Source organism: Oncorhynchus mykiss, chromosome 17 (assembly GCF_057628025.1).
Source record: "Oncorhynchus mykiss isolate SJ-2025 chromosome 17, ASM5762802v1, whole genome shotgun sequence".
In the NCBI taxonomy this organism is placed as follows: Eukaryota; Metazoa; Chordata; class Actinopteri; order Salmoniformes; family Salmonidae; genus Oncorhynchus; species Oncorhynchus mykiss.
The window spans coordinates 41,994,996-42,013,124 of record NC_143038.1 but is presented as its reverse complement, the minus strand read 5'-3'; the positions used below and the strand labels follow the sequence as shown (position 1 = coordinate 42,013,124).

Here is an 18,129-nt window from a genome sequence, read left to right as displayed (position 1 = left end):
GCCATTATTTGAGAGTGTTTATGTTATTATTTCCACTGGGTCTGTATTTCAAAGATCATCCACCAAGAACATGCGTTATAGTCTATTTGTCTATTCATACAGAATGCTTGGGTTTTAGTTATCAGTAGGGCTATAGTCCTCAACGCTTGTAGAAGAGCAATGTAATGTTACCTGCCACGTGACTTCTTAAGTAGGCCCTTACTAGCACAGTATACTAAGCTATTTAAACTGGTCACAACGGCCTATAAAAAGTTGTGAAACCCTATGCATGTCCCCGACAAGTCGTTGAAATTTCATGTGAAGAGTAACGGGAAATATGTATAGGCTCTATCGCAGAACTAGGTATCTAGGCTAATTGATACAAATCAAGACTCCATGTCTACCCACAAATCAATAGGCTAAGGGTAAGATGTCAGATTAGAATATTGGGAATGCTTGTAAAATAGTTAAAAATTAGGCGGACTTCGTGCGCAATTTGTCAGGAGTATGAGGGCGCTATATTTGTCTTCATTGTCCAGTGCTCTTGTTTTCACGAAAAAGTCTGCAAGTAATTAGGGGTGCTATAATGTTGAATTGGTTTTCATCCATGTATGACCTATGTAGGCTAAATGAAAACACATTTGCGTGTGCGTGCATGTTTGCCCGTGTTACTGATGTTGGTGAGTGAATGTGTCAATAAGAGAGTGAGAGAGAGAGGTTGATATGTGCACTAAAATAAATATCCAATGGTCATTTTGAAAACTAGACCAGTCCAGTCTAGACACTGTCATAAAGACCAGGGGCACTAAATAGCTAGTTTTCTCTTAATTGCACCGTCTGCCCAGTGGAGTGAGATACCTTCCGTCGTAAATGGGGAACTCGAATAGAAGGCCTTTTACTCTAAAACATACAAAAATCTCATGTTGATATCATCACTAGTGCACAATATTCACGTCATCCTTATCCATTTCTTCTCGTGATAACAAAACGAACCCAAGGATATCTCTTGAGAGGCTTTCTGGCGTGAAAAAAACCCTCAAGTTTATTGACCATGTGGTGGTGTATAGGCCCTCCCCATCGATGTCCTGCGGCTGTGGCATGTGTTTTACTCTGTAGCTGTGCATATATCGAATGTAATTCACACCGATGCCCACCAATTTACAGATATGGAGTCCTTGGGACGTTTAGGTGTATTTTGATGTCTTGCAAGAAAGAAAGAGATATTGTCTTTGAACTTCCGGGAAGTCAAGGCCATCACCTTTAACCCGACGCAATAAAGTTGAATCAGAGAGTGGCTTTGCTCCCGGAAATGCGGGTACCAACAGCCAGCCAATGAGGTTTGCGAAGGAGAGAAGGTCGGGGGGAAAGGGGGATGGGGTTTAGAAGGGGATGTTTAGAGAACCTAGCACTGACCTCTTGAAAACTGATGCATATAACGTGTTTTTTAACAGCTGTGATTGTTTTATAATTTTGGAAAACAATTTTCCATTTTTTTCATTCTATTGTTTAATATCTGTTTCATTTTAGGCGTGTGTGCACCCAAAATAAGCAAAACAGTTCGTGTGTATTGGATGCACTACGGCGAAGAGCATATGTGTAACCGGGTCATAAAACTATATCATTAATTTTCTGTAATTGAAATGGAAAAGCACTTGGAAACTAGCAAAACTGTCTCATGCCCAGAATAACCTTAACGTTTGGCATTTACTTATTTTCATGTGCCATCTCAAAAGTTTCATGCATGCAGGATTAAATAATAGGTATATACCGGCCTACATATTTATAATACGCCTTTTAATTGTATATTTTTACTAGCAAAAACAAAATAGATAATGACCGAAAATGTATCGATTTGTCTTAGCTCAACTAACATGGAACCCGCGCCCCAAACTAATTTCACAGCCTACCGAAAAAATAAACGAAATCTGGCCGAGGGATGTGGGTTTTGGATCAATGTTGGAGATCAAGACTCTCACACTGCTGCTTTCACACCCTGCCGAGGGACCTTGGACCTGGACTGCCGAGTTTCACAAATCCGGGCCCCTCTCACGGCATCAGATTGCTTGCTCTTCTTTGACTCCCGCCTGTTCCCCATTTTCTCTTGTGTGCATGTGCGTATGAGACCAGTGCATTGAGATGGATATAGAGCACTCATCATGGATATAACTCGTTTTAATATGGGCATTGCCATTGAGGGCTTCCACCATTTAAAAGTTGTCCAGTTGGTGGGGCTTCCTGTGAATTGGGAGAAATCAGCCAATGCATAAGAATAAAATGTATATTACTTTAAAATGGAGATGGTGTCAACGGCGCTGCCCATGCTGTCACTGACGCCATAATGGCACAGATACAAGATGAGTCGTCTATCTATCTCTATGAACCAGTGGGATCTGGAGTATGATGCGATAAGCTGTTCTGTCTGGTGGTGTCCAACGTCACTCAAAGGTGGCAGGTCTCGGCTTACAATATTAACGTAATCAAGACACCCTCTCAATATTGATCTGGGAGGAGTCTTGGCTATGGTACAATCAAATAAATGTTAATCCAGGGCTCCACAAAATCCTGTCCTGCGCTTCGATTTGGTGTTATGTCAATGTTGTTATGTTCACGAGGCTACGCTTCCGCACTTGATAGACAATTGTGTAACAAGGCCCAAATGGCTCTATAGCCGTCCTCTAAGGAGAAGAGAACCACAGGGAGGAGAAAGATGAATTCTTCGAATATAGCCTACATCGCTTGGAACCTATGTGTAGAGGTTTGAACAGGAGCAATAGTGATATGAGCTTGCTCTCTTGAAGACTTTCTTTGTTTTGCTACGGTTAATTTACTTTTCTGAAATATTTAGCCTATAAGCTAGCTAGCTAGCTATAAACTAGCTACGTATATGGTATGAAGGCATGCGAGAGGACGAGAGGATGGAATAATGAAAATCTTTTAGAAATCAAGGTCAGGTTTTGAAAAATTGTCTTTGTGTGTAAAGGTCCATATGTAGTCTATGGTGTGCGTAAAGGCTTGTATGGAATAATGTGTACGTGTGCATATGTGTGTGCTTGCACATTATATCAGAAATAATTACATTGCCTACGCATCACCAGCCCGGTGTGGTGTGATCATTTTTTAAAGCTTTTTGACGATATTCACATTTGAATATAATGCTTACTTCTCTTGTATATCACACCTGAACGATGAATAATAGGATTTAATACAGAGAACATGCACCAAGCGTAAATTTACCATTAGTGTGTTGGTAGAGCTGGCTTCCAGCGCAAAATGGCTCAAATTGAATATTATTTTTCGGTCATTTTGATGGCTTGGCATGGAGGTGGACTCCATTTTATTGTGTGTTTTGTGGCGACAGGAGGATTTGCTGTGTGAGTAATAATGTTACCCCATCAAGGCTTTAGGTTTTATTGAATATGTTTGCCTCTTCTCACATGTTCGAAAAAAGTAATTCACATTCCCCGTAAGAAAAGCCACGTGAGGCATGAAATACCAATAAGTAAAACACATATATAATATGCCCATATAGTAATCATATTAAGCTAAAAGTAATTACGAATGTGAATGTGTATAATAAGAACATGGACACAATTAATAATAGTCCGTTTAATGTCGGCAATGGGTATTGAACCACTTAAAAGATTGATTTTGAACCGTTAAGATTAATATTTTCATTCTATATTTCAATTCAGGCGGATGTTTTGACGTGCTCATGTTTATTCCAACTCGTAAACCCCTCTTATGCATTACCCCCGGTTGGTTTAGCGCACACCGCCAAGTTGGCTATCTGTGTGCATGGCTGTGTGCATATTTGAGTGTACATATTTGATGGTCTTTCACCTCGGTGGATTGGCATTCATAAGTTGTTTAGGAATGGCACAGGATTTGAACACACGTGTCTGTCTAATACAACTATATATTTTAAGGTTGTGGGGTTTAGGACAGTGGGGCGGACCTAAAATCAAATCAATAAACAAACGTTGATTCCATGGGTTCATTCTTTTAGCCATAGTTTGTCAGACATGTGTGGAATTGCATTGCAATTCCAATCAAATTATTGGATTTAGAAATATTTTTAGGCTACCTTATTACCCGAAAACCCCTTATAGAAAACTGTGATAAATACAATAAAAAGTAGAGACTGCACCATCAACTCTACGGATCTTATATTTAAAAAAAACATGGCTTCATATTATATTATCGGCCTATGATATGCAGATTATGAAACTATATGATCCAAGGCGTTTTATGAAAAATAATTACATTCTATCCTCCAAATAATGTAATGGGTATAAACACCAACGTTTCGGCACAACAACCAATCACAGTATCTTGGATCAGTTCTATCAAAACACATCCTTATAAACAAACTCGTTTTGTTCCAAATGTTATAGGCCTACTGATCATATATTGTTGATATTCAAAGAAGGGTGGAAGTTAATAATCGAATTAATAGCAACAACACAGTTTGCATTGAGAGTATCCACCACATTCATTGGTGGTGCTTAGAGTTCCAGAATTGTCATATTTGCATGCCAAGTCAATGACTAAGACAGGTCGACCAGGTGCTACGGATAATTGGACACGCAGTCAGTCACATATTACAATTCCTATTGCTCCTCACGATCAGTCACCCTGTTTAAAATGGTATTGATATTATGTAGGCCTATGATGCAAAAATGGGCTACATGTGACTTTTTTGTTGTGTTCTTATTAAGAAGCAACATCTGAGTGCAAGACAGTTAGGCTATGGCATATATTGAACTCACATAGCCTATAGGCCACCACACCGAATAAAGCGCGATCTCTTAACAATCATTTAAGTTTGAAAATAAAAGCTCTGTGAGCTATAGTTGTTTTGTTTGTTTCATAGAAAATAACTTGGCGATATTATCAATATCAAAACGGATAGCCTTTTTGATTTGACTGGAAATCAACCCAACCTCCATAAAGACTGAATGAATTCTTATTTCAGATACGGCCAATTTCTCGATGGTTCGCACAAATCATGTAAGCTATTGATATAAATGCGAGTTTTTCGCGGAAGTTCAGGATAGGCACACAAATAGTCTAGTCCTACAGTTATAGGATTCGCCCAACAGCCTATATTCACTTTCTCTCTCCCCTGAAAATGTAAAAACGAGATCAATGGTTTAAATCGTTAGGCTACACCATAACATGTTCAACGAAATATGCCCTTGCAAAAAGATATGCCTTTAAAAAACAAAAGTAGTAACGGTGACAGAGAGAGCAGGTAAAGCTGATCTCTTGCTGTGGACAGGCCGGGTCATTGTCAGTGACCTCTGTCGGCGCCATTGAAGGCTAAACTAGACTACAGTTCCACCGTCACATAACAGATAAGATCAGAACCAACTAACAAAACAGTCGCTGCACAACAAACCTGTTTTTGTATTTACTTGTATGTCTAGATGGTATAGCTTGTTCATTTGTCGATTGCGTTTACTTTTAATTGCAGAGGCTCTCTGACAGATTATGACAGCGAAACGTTAACTGAGTAATTATATCAAAACATATATACATCCTTTATCTGGTAAAAGAGGATGCCTGTGAGTAGGAATGTATGTTATGTTGCATTTGTTAAATCACCATAGATTATGTAGGTCTACAGGAATATAAATGAATGAAATAACATATAAAGAAATCGGGTGCACTGGAGAATAGTTCAATAAACGTGAAATAAAATACAACAAATAGTTCCCCGTATATAATGCATGTCAATTGCAGAATTTATCCAAAGTGATTTAGAAAACTAAATAAAGTGGGTGCATACTCTACATTTTGTTTGTGTAAGTGATCCCTGCAGGAATTGAACCCACGACCATAGCGTTTCTAGCGACACGCTCTTACCGTATACGAACTAAGCAACACAACACAATTAACACCAAAACGTGATGATGATTGAATCCACTTTGCAATGATAAAGAATCAACTAAGAAAACTCAGCACTTCATTGGCACTAGCCTATATTAATAGCTTTGGAATTGTTCCCAAGTATTTTCTGTAATTGCTCATACTGTGGGCAAACAGAGGATTCGCTAGGAAATTGCCTCTCACACAATTAAAAAATAAAAAATCTAATAAAATTTAGCAGGTTATTGCGGGTGTAGCGACATGTGTTCTTAGCTCCGACAGTGCAATAATATTTAACAATATACAACAATACACAAGAATCTAAAAAGTAAAGGATGGAATTAAGAAATATAGAAATATTAGGACAAGCAATGTCGGAGTTATAGCCAATATCCAGGCCTAGAATCCCAAAACAACATATGGCAGTAAGGTTTACAAGAATTGGAAATAGATTAACCATGATAAAATGGGTTTATTGAAAAGTAATTCAATAAAATCATTATGCACATATTTGCAACACTATTGCGTAGTCTAACAAATGTTGTTCAATTAGCTATATTAATCAATGATCAGCACAATAAAATGGCCAAAGACAATTCAAACCATAGACAAATCAATGGCGAAAATAATTTTAATGATAGACAGGCAAACAGAAAGGGTAGACTATTGCCTACGTTTTAATTGCTTGTCATACCAACGACTGTTTAAATGCATTTCTATTATTGAAAGGTTTGCACAAAAATAGGCGTTTCAATAAAAAAAAAATAGTAGTGCATTGTAATGCAAATTCACGAAATTGTGCCCCTAAAACACATTCAAAAAGCTTAGAAGTGAACTAATTCATTTTGGGCTATCGATAGTAGTGCCACAATGTTTATAAACCTTGCGTCCTTATTACACTCTCTCTTTTTCCTCAATTCACTCCTTTTTTTTAAAACTTAGGCCTATGCCACTCTTTTTTTAACTCTATAAAAGTCTGCTACAGCCTATAACTAAAGCTACTGCGTTCGTCCCAATTTGAAGGAACTATAGGCTAAATGATATTTAAACAAGCAAACAATTTTCGTTATCACCTTTAGAAAACATCAAATCAGTCAACTATTTGGCAGTTGAATTTTCAAGAATCATTGCCGAAATGTTTGTTTTTGCTTTTGTTTCCTCTAAATAAAATATATATATATCATTTTGTGGAGAAGTTGTACACAAAAAGCAGACCACACGCATCATGATGGAATCTAGCCTACATGTTATCCAATTTACATAACCAACATCTAGTTGCTACTTTAGGTTTATTATCTTTTTTTTTTTTTGCCAGCTCGGTCGCTCACATTTGTTTTCTAGAACACAAAATTAAAAGAACACTATTTTAATTATAGTGACTTTGTGTTCTAGAACTTGTGTCTGTACCCTATCTGTCCTACTAGATGGCGCCCTTACTCTGTCCTAGAGCTGAGAATTCGACAACTTGACCCCAGTGTCGTCATGGTAATCTGGTGCGTCAAGGCCACTTTCAAACCCCCATTGGTCTGAAATTCACGTGGCATGCCTCGTACAATCATAATTGTGTTGCTGATATTTTTTTATGCTCCATGCCCCCAACTCAAATATGTCAGCTTCCTACCCCTCTATAATCCTTTAGGGGGGCACTGAAGAGTGGTATCAAAATAAGAAAGATAATAAAATGGAATGTCCAAATAGAATCCCAGCTTCTATCTTCCATGTGGAACAGTTGGTAGGAGGATCCTCTGTGTCCAGAGATGAGGGCTATTTCGGCAGTTCCGGAATGTATGCTCAAAGAGTTGCGACCGAGTATGACTGTTCGACAGCGAGAAATTATGGAATCGCTTCTTCGCCTCTCTCCAAAACGGGAGCACAATCTCCGACAAACACGGATCTCAGCGTCTACCATCAACATCATTACCTTTCGCAACTAAATGCTTTTGGGCCTGAATATAAAAATTCATCCCAGGTAGCACAGCCTGTTATCCGACCCCTGTTTCCATGTTCTTTCCCATCGGACAGTGTGAAGGAGGACTCAATGTTCTGCCTATATAGCGGAGATCCAAACGGACGCACGGATACAGTTGTTGGAACTTGTTCCTACACGCGGATGGCTGAGAGACGCCATCCCAGTCAAACGCACGAACATTCTTGTCCGGAATCCTCGACAGCTAATCTAAGGAAAGAGAAGGCGCATGGCTTCGGATCAGAAAGTAACTTCTCTGTGTCCGGAATTGAGACAGATAATCCAGAACTATTTAACGACACCTGCGAAACCAATCAGGAGGCGCATCTGGCAGTGGCAGACAGTAAACTCGAGGAGAATCACAGTCCCACGAAACAACTGCCTGAGAAAGAGAACGTCCTTAAAACGGACGGTAGCACAGACAACTCAGACAGTGAGGTTAAAGGTAACACACACAAACACACACACACACACACACACGCACACAGGGTATATAACACGTAAACAAGCATATTGAGAGAGAGAGCACACACACGCATGGGTTATAACACATCAACAAGCATATTATCAGTGCGAGCACACACAGCCACAGTTTATAAGACATAAGCAAGCTTATCATCACACTCAGAGGAAGCGCACAGTTGGACAAGCCAATATCATATGAGAAGAGGAACTGAGAAGAGGAACTGTTTTTTGTGTTTTTTTGATGTTATTGCGATGTTTAAACTTTTGATTTGAGATATAAATAAAATCAACTAATACTTCAAACGATTATGCAACGCTGAGCCTTGGCATAGGCTTACATGCTATTTTTCATCATTGGTACAGTTTGTAGTAGGCTACAATTTTCAGCACTTGCAAACTTGATTCGATTGGTAGGCAATGTTTTTTGTTACACTCTTGGGAAAAAAAGGTTCAGAATAGAACAAAAAAGGTTCCACATGGACCCTTTTGTAGGGTTCTTTGATCAGAATCCCAGGGGTTCTTCTTCCAAAATTGTTTCCATATGGAACCCTTGGGTTCTATATAGGTTTCTATATCGAACCTATTTCCATATATGAAGCAAGCAACCTTTTTTTTCTAGGAGTGTAAGCACATAGGCTACACTTCCCTCCCAACACTATCTTTATAATTAGGATCTCCTAGTTCCTAATCTCTTTCCTTTTATTTGTAAATACAGCAACACAATAACAGTTAACGCGCATGCCTTAATAGACTTCAAGGGTGAACACCAAAGGCGAGGCTGCGTGTACTCTTGACATTGCTTATTTAAGCAACTTTATTTCATACACTCAGCTGCCAGTCCATTACCAATTTGCTACGACCGACATTATCTGTTTAGCATTGAACTAATTGCAAGTTTGCATTGGTAAACCTTTGCAATGTTACTTGATAGTCTGCGTTTTTGGTTTTGATCAATTAAACTGCACAGTCGCAAATATATTTTGCAGTTGAGATGACGCTCATTCATTCTTATTAGTCGCTACATCTCTCTTGGATATTTAATAATAAAGAAGCATTCTAGGCTACTAGTAAATTGTTCCTATCCAAAGGAATACGCACGCACTAATTACAGCAATGAAGACTTCAAAACAAAACACGATTCACTTTATGTGCGTCTAGCGTAGCCTGGTTTATATCTAATTGGATTTATAACCGGAGGGGCCGCTTTCCCAGAAACAGATTAAGATTATTCCTAGACAAAAAACCTCGTGTTCAATGGATATTCACCATTGAAAGTGCTTAGTCCAAAACTATGTTAAAACTGTGCACTAGAAACCGTCCCGGGAAGACATAGGCCTACAGACAAACTGACAAAAAAACACATCACAAGGCATTAGCGTAGGAAAGTTTCTTGGAAGGTGAAGGGCAACGAAATGGCTGCTACATGATCGCTAATGTTTTTCAGTTTGTCCACCTTTGAAACGACATTTTGAAGCTAAATTCTCGATAAACTATTTTTGTGCGTGTAAAACAACACGTATTATGTACATAGGCTTCCTCATGTTCATTGCATTTCATTTTGTAAGTTATGTGAACTTTAGGGTAATGGTGAATCGATTAGTATTATTAGGCATATTATTATTATTATTATTATTATTTATTCTACTTAGGCCTGTTATTGAGCATATGTTGCCACACCGCGTGCATCCGAAATTCACGCCAATGCTTACACAATGGTACTTTATCGAGTAACTCATGTTAAAATCAGGCAGATATGGGGCCTCTATGTACGTGTTGTTGAAAACAACTTGTGATTTAGGTCGAAATAGAATAAGTTGCTTCAGTCCCTAATTTCTCTCTACATTAAAATGAACATCAGATTCGTTACAATATTAATAACTTTCTATTAAAATATTACACTTTTATCCCAAATGTTTAAATAATAATTGATCAGTGATTCACTGAAAAATGAAGCGATGACTAGGCTACATAAAAACACTGGTCTGGAATAGTCTGAATGTGTAGGTTATAGGGCTATTCCTTTGCGCAGTTCAATTACTAGGCCTATGTGATTTCCAGATTGTGTGAATAGTTGCATTTTTCGTGCCCGTTGAGCCATGTAATCAAGACGGAAGTCAATAACATTTAGATTTGAAACCCCTCCGGACTCCTTTGTCGGTAGACTAGACAAGTCCGTCATATCCATCCCACTTACCAAGAGCTGTACTGTGGCATTAACTAATATAGGCTACATTTTATTTCTCTCTTGTAGGCTATTTATGAAGGGATTGAAGAACATAATGTAATTCTTATCGCCAAAAGGACCCAAATTACCCAGATGAATTATCCATTGATTTCCTTTATTTGCCTGATGAGATCTAGACAAGTGTTTTTCTATAGGCCCTGTCTTTGTACTTAATTACTTCAATTGAACTTGAGTGAGCGTAGACTACTGAAGATTCGCAGATAATGCAACATTATTTGTAGGTCTACCTCTAAGAAGCGGTCATGTATCATCTCACTAAAAGCTAGAGTAGACAAATTATATCGTCCGTGCATGAAGACATCGAAGTCAACGACAAGTTGTATAACAATTGGAGTAGAAATTAGAACGTTTTCCTTGCATCTCAGATTAGTGGGCCTACTCCTTTCAGCTAAAAAGGGAAGTTGCAAATATAATGGTCGAATAGATTAAAAACGTGCAATGATATAAAATGGCAGGCAGAATACAAAAGCTATAGTTTTGTCGTCAAGACGTGGCCTTTGTAACCTGATTAAGTCAGTGCATTATTGTTTTCTATCACAAATAAGCCTATGGTTAGACTGTACACTGAGAATTACGTTAATTTAACTCATTCCTTTTTACAGGGGACAGATTGGAGAATGTCTTTGGAAACTGGCTCACAGCGAAAAGTAGACGGAAAAAGCGTTGTCCTTACACCAAACATCAAATACTGGAACTGGAGAAGGAGTTCTTGTTCAACATGTATCTGACGCGAGAGCGCCGCTTGGAGATCAGCAAGAGTATTGACTTATCTGACAGACAGGTCAAAATATGGTTCCAAAACCGACGTATGAAGCTCAAGAAATTCAACAGGGAGAGTCGAGTGAGAGAGCTAACCTCTGCTTATGACTATACTTAAACCTTAAATCTTATTTGGAGAGAAATACTTTTACGCGTAAGCTGCACATACAGGCTAGGCATGCACACATACAGGAGAAAACATCTAGAGCAGGATAGGAATTGTAAGCCTTTCAAACATCTTCACGTTTTTTTCCGAGTCCATGCATGGTTTTATGAAAAATGTAAGTTTCATGATCTGAAACAGTGAAATACTATGATGCTCTAAAGATCCACATTGTTTATAAGGCTGGATATTAAAGTGGCACTCCAGACTCCTTTTCACCTCATTTAACACCTGATGTAGTTAACAAAAGGCACATCTCAATAGGTGGTTCAGGTATGTCATGAAATACATAGCAAAAGTGGTGATGTGGGTGGGTGGGGGCTTTCCTCTTTTCTTCTCTATTTGCTCCTCTATTGTTCCTCAAGCAGGGGGATGCCGATGACATCACGAATTTCCATCAGACCAACTCCTTGAATGCCCTACTTCTTGAAGTTCGCGGTTATGTCTAGAAAACATTATTTTGCTCAAAAGTTGATGTTTTTTTAACCTGGGGTGTACTTTGCTGTATTTATACTTGGGATACATGTTACAAAAATCACGAAAGGAAGTCTTTAATTGTTTGTGAAATGTGTCTTAAAGTGACAGTCCTGTGTCTGAAATGGTTTCCATGCACTTTTAATGAAAACGTGTCATTACTTGGTCTCTTCCTTTTCATCATTTCTGTTCTTAATGTTTTGTGTTTGATTATTTTGTCATTTCTGTGAACTTGTGCATTACAGCATCAAAGTGCATTAACTTCTAAAGCATTATCCCGAGAATTATGTTGCTGGACATTTGTAAAGATATCAAATAAATGGGTTTGGAGCATCATTTACCCTGGTTATCCTTCCCTTTCGTGTCTTTTATGGCTTGCTTTGAGAAAGAGAGGGGCGAGAAAGGAGTCGAAAGACCGACCATATAGCGGTGATTTAAATATTAGCCAGGTGACCAATAAGTCAAGGTCATAAAATAGCAATGTCAGGATGGTCGGAGTACAGCGCCAGAGGTGGGTTTAATGATCTGCAAATATAATGTGCGCCGCGGCAGTAAAGATGCGTTTAAAGGTGAGGAGGAGGAACTCTATACCCACAGAGCCGCACTACGATGGGGCTGGTTTGCACGGGCACACGCCACTGCTTTCACCGGATGAGGGAAATGCGACATTCTCCAACGGGTGATGGAGGATAAAGAGACCGGGTGATTAAGGGAATGTATATAATGGCACAAAGTCCGCAACGAGACATGGCTGCAGGAGCATGTAAACGGATCCCCGCATGCAGCCAGGTTTGAAGGTAGGACTATAGCCGCTGGCATTTCTCTTCTTTGCTTTGGACTCGATCACGTCTGGCTCTGCTCATTTGGCACATTTGCAACTGGCAGCACATAACATTTCTTTACACCGATGGTATTTCGTGTTTTTCTGTTGCTGTATTTTCATTTATTTTTACATCCTAAAGACATTCGAAATCCGTCCTGCGATGTTTATGGGGGGTTTGTATGTTTGCAAGTGGATTTTGGATTATGATGTGTGCTGTGATAATTTTGTTGAATGTACCTCTCTACCTTGGATGGACAACGATGTTTTTTCATATAATGAACAGACGATTGTGCACCTGCATGTGTTCATGGAGTATGCTATGTATTTGACTATTAAACATTTTGTGTTACAAAATATCTTCCAAAATATGTTCGCTCCTTGGTGGATGTCCACTCAGATCGTGGACATCATAGGCTGTATTACCTTAATCTTTTCAAACTGGATTTAGATGCAAAACAAGACACATGCATGAATCATATAAAATTATTATTGGGTCCAGTATCCCGTTGTTGAAGTTTAACAGGTAGCTTTAGTTGATGAACATGGAAACGTAGACTAATAGCCTAGGATCGTTCGTCCTTGTCTAGAAATACATCACGTTGTTATTCGTATTTTTTCTATTGATTTTCTTTCCCATCGGTCAAAAGAAAAGCGTTTCACAGTATGCGAGACGTTTGATATTGCGTCTAATTCTCAATGGATTGCCCTTTCACGCTTAGCTGATCCGTGGTTTAGGTAGTTTCATGTTGTTGGGATTGACTTCCTGGCTCGGCAACAAAAAACTGCCTTGATTACGTCAGTTCGCCTTCATCAAGGGCGTCCATTTCCGACAGATTATACTCTCTGCTCTGGAGTCGCCGCAAATGGCATTGTAAATGAACCGAGCCACCAATATCCACGACGAGACCTTTTTTCTTCGCTCTTTGGCTTTATGTGGTGGACACTAAAGGTCTTTTGGCTGCAGTGGGAGAATTGGGGTTGTAAACATCACGGGGTAAAATCCTTTCAGCTTTGTGTTGTGGCGCAGACTTTTGAGGTCTAGCCTTGCAGACGGGATTATTGACCGGAGGTGTTTTAAGGATGGTAATCAGCATTCCAAGACCGTCTCCAGGTGCCTATATGGGACATCTGCCAAGTAGTGAAAATCCAAGTATCATCTCTAGACTAATTTAGATATGCTTTTGTTGGAATAGATAGACTTGATCATGATAGTGTCTTTATCTATCATATTTTATCATATGATATTAGTGTCCTTATCACATAATTTGTATGATCATTAAATAATAATAAAAGTACATGTCTATTAAAATTACTCTCAAGATTATTAGGGCTTGTTTTATATTAACTGAATTCGTCATTTAGGTGGGCTTGCTTTCTCTTTTGCACTTCATCTCAGCTGAAATAGCCTAAGCAAAATTGTAATTAGGCCTAAACATGGTTTTGCTACATAAACCATTCTGAATCATTAAATTAACATTACATCCCAACGGTCTTATGTTTATCGAATGGTCACGGAACAGAAATGTGACACACGCTCAAATGTGCAGCACGCTCTTGTGTCCACTTGAACCGATTTAGTAGACTAGATCTGGTCCTTTTTGCTTTCTTGAATTTGCGGTTATGAATTTCTCTCAACGTTTTTGCTACATAAAGTGACTGATCTCCGTTTGTTATGACACTAAATTGAGTGACGGAAGCAAACAAATAAATCATTTTTTCTTAAAATGAGACATACATCATTTATTCAATAAGCGTTGCCTATAATTCACTAACAATTACAATTGGCCTATGTTACATTGTAACAAATATAGGCTTATGTGTGTTTGTACATTGTCGCCTATTGTAGGCCTATTGTATTATATAAGACCTGGATTCAAAATCTGGTATTTTATAATATTTTTCTGTGTATTTGAGTATTTTCAAATGGGCCTACCCAGGCCAAAACAAATAATTTTTCTTAATTTTTATTTGTAAAAATCAAATAGTCTACCAAATTGTATTTGACAGTATTTTCCCGCGTTAAATGCATGAGAGTGTATTTGAGTCAGAGTATTTGAGTATTTTCAAATACTTTCCAAGTGTATTTCCAAATTGGCCTACATTAAAATATTGTACTTGTCTTTTTTTTAAAAATAACATCTTAATATTTACTTCTAATGTATGTGAACGTAATTGAGCTATTTGAAATCGTATTTGAACCCAGGTTTGATGTATAATGACTGTATTTTGGATATTACAAGTTTAATGGGTTGAAAGAACTACACCCTTTCTAAGGCCGGTAACAGTAAACATTCACCATCTGCATGATATCAGGTTTCATAATGCAGAATGAAGGTGTTGACCTATTAGGCTACTAGCTCTTTTGTCTTAATCACCACGAAGATTTGACAAAATGTAATTGAAATCATCCATGAACGACAAACATTGACATTTACCACAAACATGGGCCAGAGCAAATGTTGGCCCCGTGAGCACATATATTGATTGGCTCTTCCCTGGTCTGTATATTTAGTATTTAGTACATTAAGTATGTTGTGTATGTCATGGCTCACTTGTAAAACAGACATGGGTATTAATGTGACTCCCTATATAAAATAGGTATATGTATATATATATTGGCTGATATTGTTGTTTGCCAGATGCTTGCGTTCACTTTTACGCACGGACCACAATCACACATAGGCCTATACAGACGGAACGTGTTTCAATGACAGCGTGATCTGGCTCAGTGTCTGCCTGCAGGGATGCAATACCAACGCGAGGACTCAATATGACTTATTGGAATATTATTAGGCCCTTTATTAATCTGCCGTGCGGCGCCCGTCTCCGTGACCAAATACATTTCTACCATTTATATATAGTCTTCCAAAGTAACCCTCGTAAGAGAAAGAAGGCCTAGCAATGCTTTAACGCCGAATTGCTGCCCCAATATGAATGTCTTTACTATATGATAGCTTTTATTCAAACGTTTCCTTTCAGTAAGGCCTTTAAGTGGTGGCTTTAAATGCGTTTACAAGTTCGCAATGTTACTCCAACTCCACCAAATGAACGTCTGTAATAAACAGCATTCTTCCAATCCCGACGGCTCTAATTTCGTATCCCACGGCAGAGGTATAGGCCTAAATGTATGTTATGCATGTATAGATAATATCAATACATACACACATAGACGCTCTATCGCCAGCAACATTAAATTGTCATATAATTCCAGAATTTAATAAACAACAACTGAAAAAATATTTCTGGGTTCATACTGAATATTAGTTTATAGGATTATTCCCGGGAGCATTGCTGTTCAAGAAATAGCTTGAGCGAATGTGACTGTGTTGAACTAGGATGTGGTTGTCTCATCTAGCTATTTGTTTAACCTTTATTTAACTAGGCAAGTCAGTTAAGAACAAATTCTTATTTACAATGACGGCCTACCAGGGAACAGTGGGTTAACTGCCTTGTTCAGGGGCAGAACGACAGATCTTTACCTTGTCAGCTCTGGGATTCGATCCAGCAACCATTCGGTTACTGGCACAACGCTCTAACTACTAGACTATCTGCCGCGCCTATCTTATGAGGAAAGCATTAACTGCGTCTGCTAAATGACTAAAATGTAGGCTAACTGTAATTAATGTGGAAATACTTTTTTCTTATTTTTACTTCTCCTACACACACAGAGAAAGAGAGAGAGAGAGAGAGAGAGAGAGAGAGAGAGACAGACAGACAGACAGGCAGACAGACAGACAGACACGTTACCTTCAAGATGAATTCTAATACCACCTACTTGCACGCACTGAGCTGTCACAGTTTTGTATTCGTGTTCTTAATGTTATCATTAATCAAGGATCATTCTTTTTTTATTGGAAATAACAAAAGTACTGAAGATGTTATTAACATAAATATAATTATTTCAATCCTCTTATACAATGATGAAAGTTTTGTGGGCTGAAGGTCAAAGAAAGTAAACATCAGGTTATGATGAACCATAGTCCCACCATCTTTGCTAATATGCTACCTTTCTAATACCTACTAATGACTAAATGGGTATGTTGTTTAATGTTTTCAATAACGTTGTTAATGTACTCAAATGGATGATTTAATAAAAAATAGGCTACATTATGGGCATTAGTCAGTAAACATACACAACATACTTAATGTACTAAATACTAAATATACATTACAGATTTGTTGAAATGAAATTACCTCACATCTTAAAATACAGTTTCAATTTAAATGTTTTGCCTTCCCAGAAGAGTGGAGGCATATTATTGCCATTCCTTAAAAAAAATAGATGTCGAATAGCAGGCGTCCACATACATTTGGTAATGTGGTACATGTAATGAATACTTCAACACTTGGATCCGTATTAAATAGGCAGTGATTTCACCTTAAACTAGGCCTACTAGGCAAATGCTGACCGTAGATTGCCTGATTCGCATTGATTATCCGTCACTCAATATTCGTATCTACGTGCACGTTCATATGATTCCAGTTGTAATTCCTCTTAGCACGTTGTTGAGTGTTTCAACACTCCCATGTGACTGAATAATATAGCCAATATAGCTGTAGCGGTGGTAGAAGTCAAGACCCCATGTGTTCATGCCTTGCACTAGACTGTGGAGTTGACCAATGCTGCATGCGGTGTGGCCATGTCATTTTCTTAGCAACCGCATGGTGCTCAAATGCACTGAAATGCGTGATGAACCAAAGTACAGCATCCTATGTATTTTAAGTATATTCGGCTGTAGGTAATAATGCAAGAAACGTACGAAATAACACACAAAAAAAATACTGTGTGTGTGTGTGTGTGTGTGTTGGTTCGATTGCATCTTCCCAATATTATATAAAGGTTGTTTATGTCAATTTGATTTCAGTTTATGTCATTTGATTTTTTGATATTTTATTTAAGGAACTTGAAATGGAAAATATCCATCCCTGAATCTTTTTTTAAGAGGATCTAAGGCTACCTTTAGACAAACACACCAATTCAGATATTTTTTTCTCACTAATTGATCTTTTGACCAATCAGATCAGCTCTGAAAAAAATCTGATTGGATGTGTTTGGTCAAAGTGGATATAATATCAGAATTAGGTTGCCTGTCTAAATGCGTCCTTATATCTCTAATAATGCTGAGGTCATTGAAATGGAGTCGACACCTATCCTGGTTAGTTTCAAGAAATCACACTGGACACAAATGCTCAACGTTCACTGTTTATTTGTTCAGTTTAAGGTCACAAAAAGGGAAGAAAGGCTGACATGGATAATGTTACAAAAAACATGTGAAGGCTTACATGGGTGTAGATCTGTAAATAAATAGAATATGAATTACGTATTAATAAGAGTGCAAACTAGTCCTACACCGACACAACTCAATAAAGCGCTAACTAGAACC

General features: G+C 38.2%; 1 protein-coding gene across 1 annotated transcript; it reads left to right on the top strand.

Moving 5' to 3' along the window:
• The first annotated feature begins 3,043 nt into the window (after positions 1-3,043).
• On the top strand, positions 3,044-12,258 carry LOC110494231 (homeobox protein Hox-C10). The gene is made up of 2 exons (XM_021569138.3): positions 3,044-8,261; positions 11,129-12,258. The coding sequence occupies exons 1-2, from the start codon at positions 7,532-7,534 to the stop codon at positions 11,401-11,403; spliced, it is 1,005 nt and encodes a 334-aa protein (XP_021424813.3). The 5' UTR covers positions 3,044-7,531; the 3' UTR covers positions 11,404-12,258.
• Positions 12,259-18,129: the final 5,871 nt, after the last annotated feature.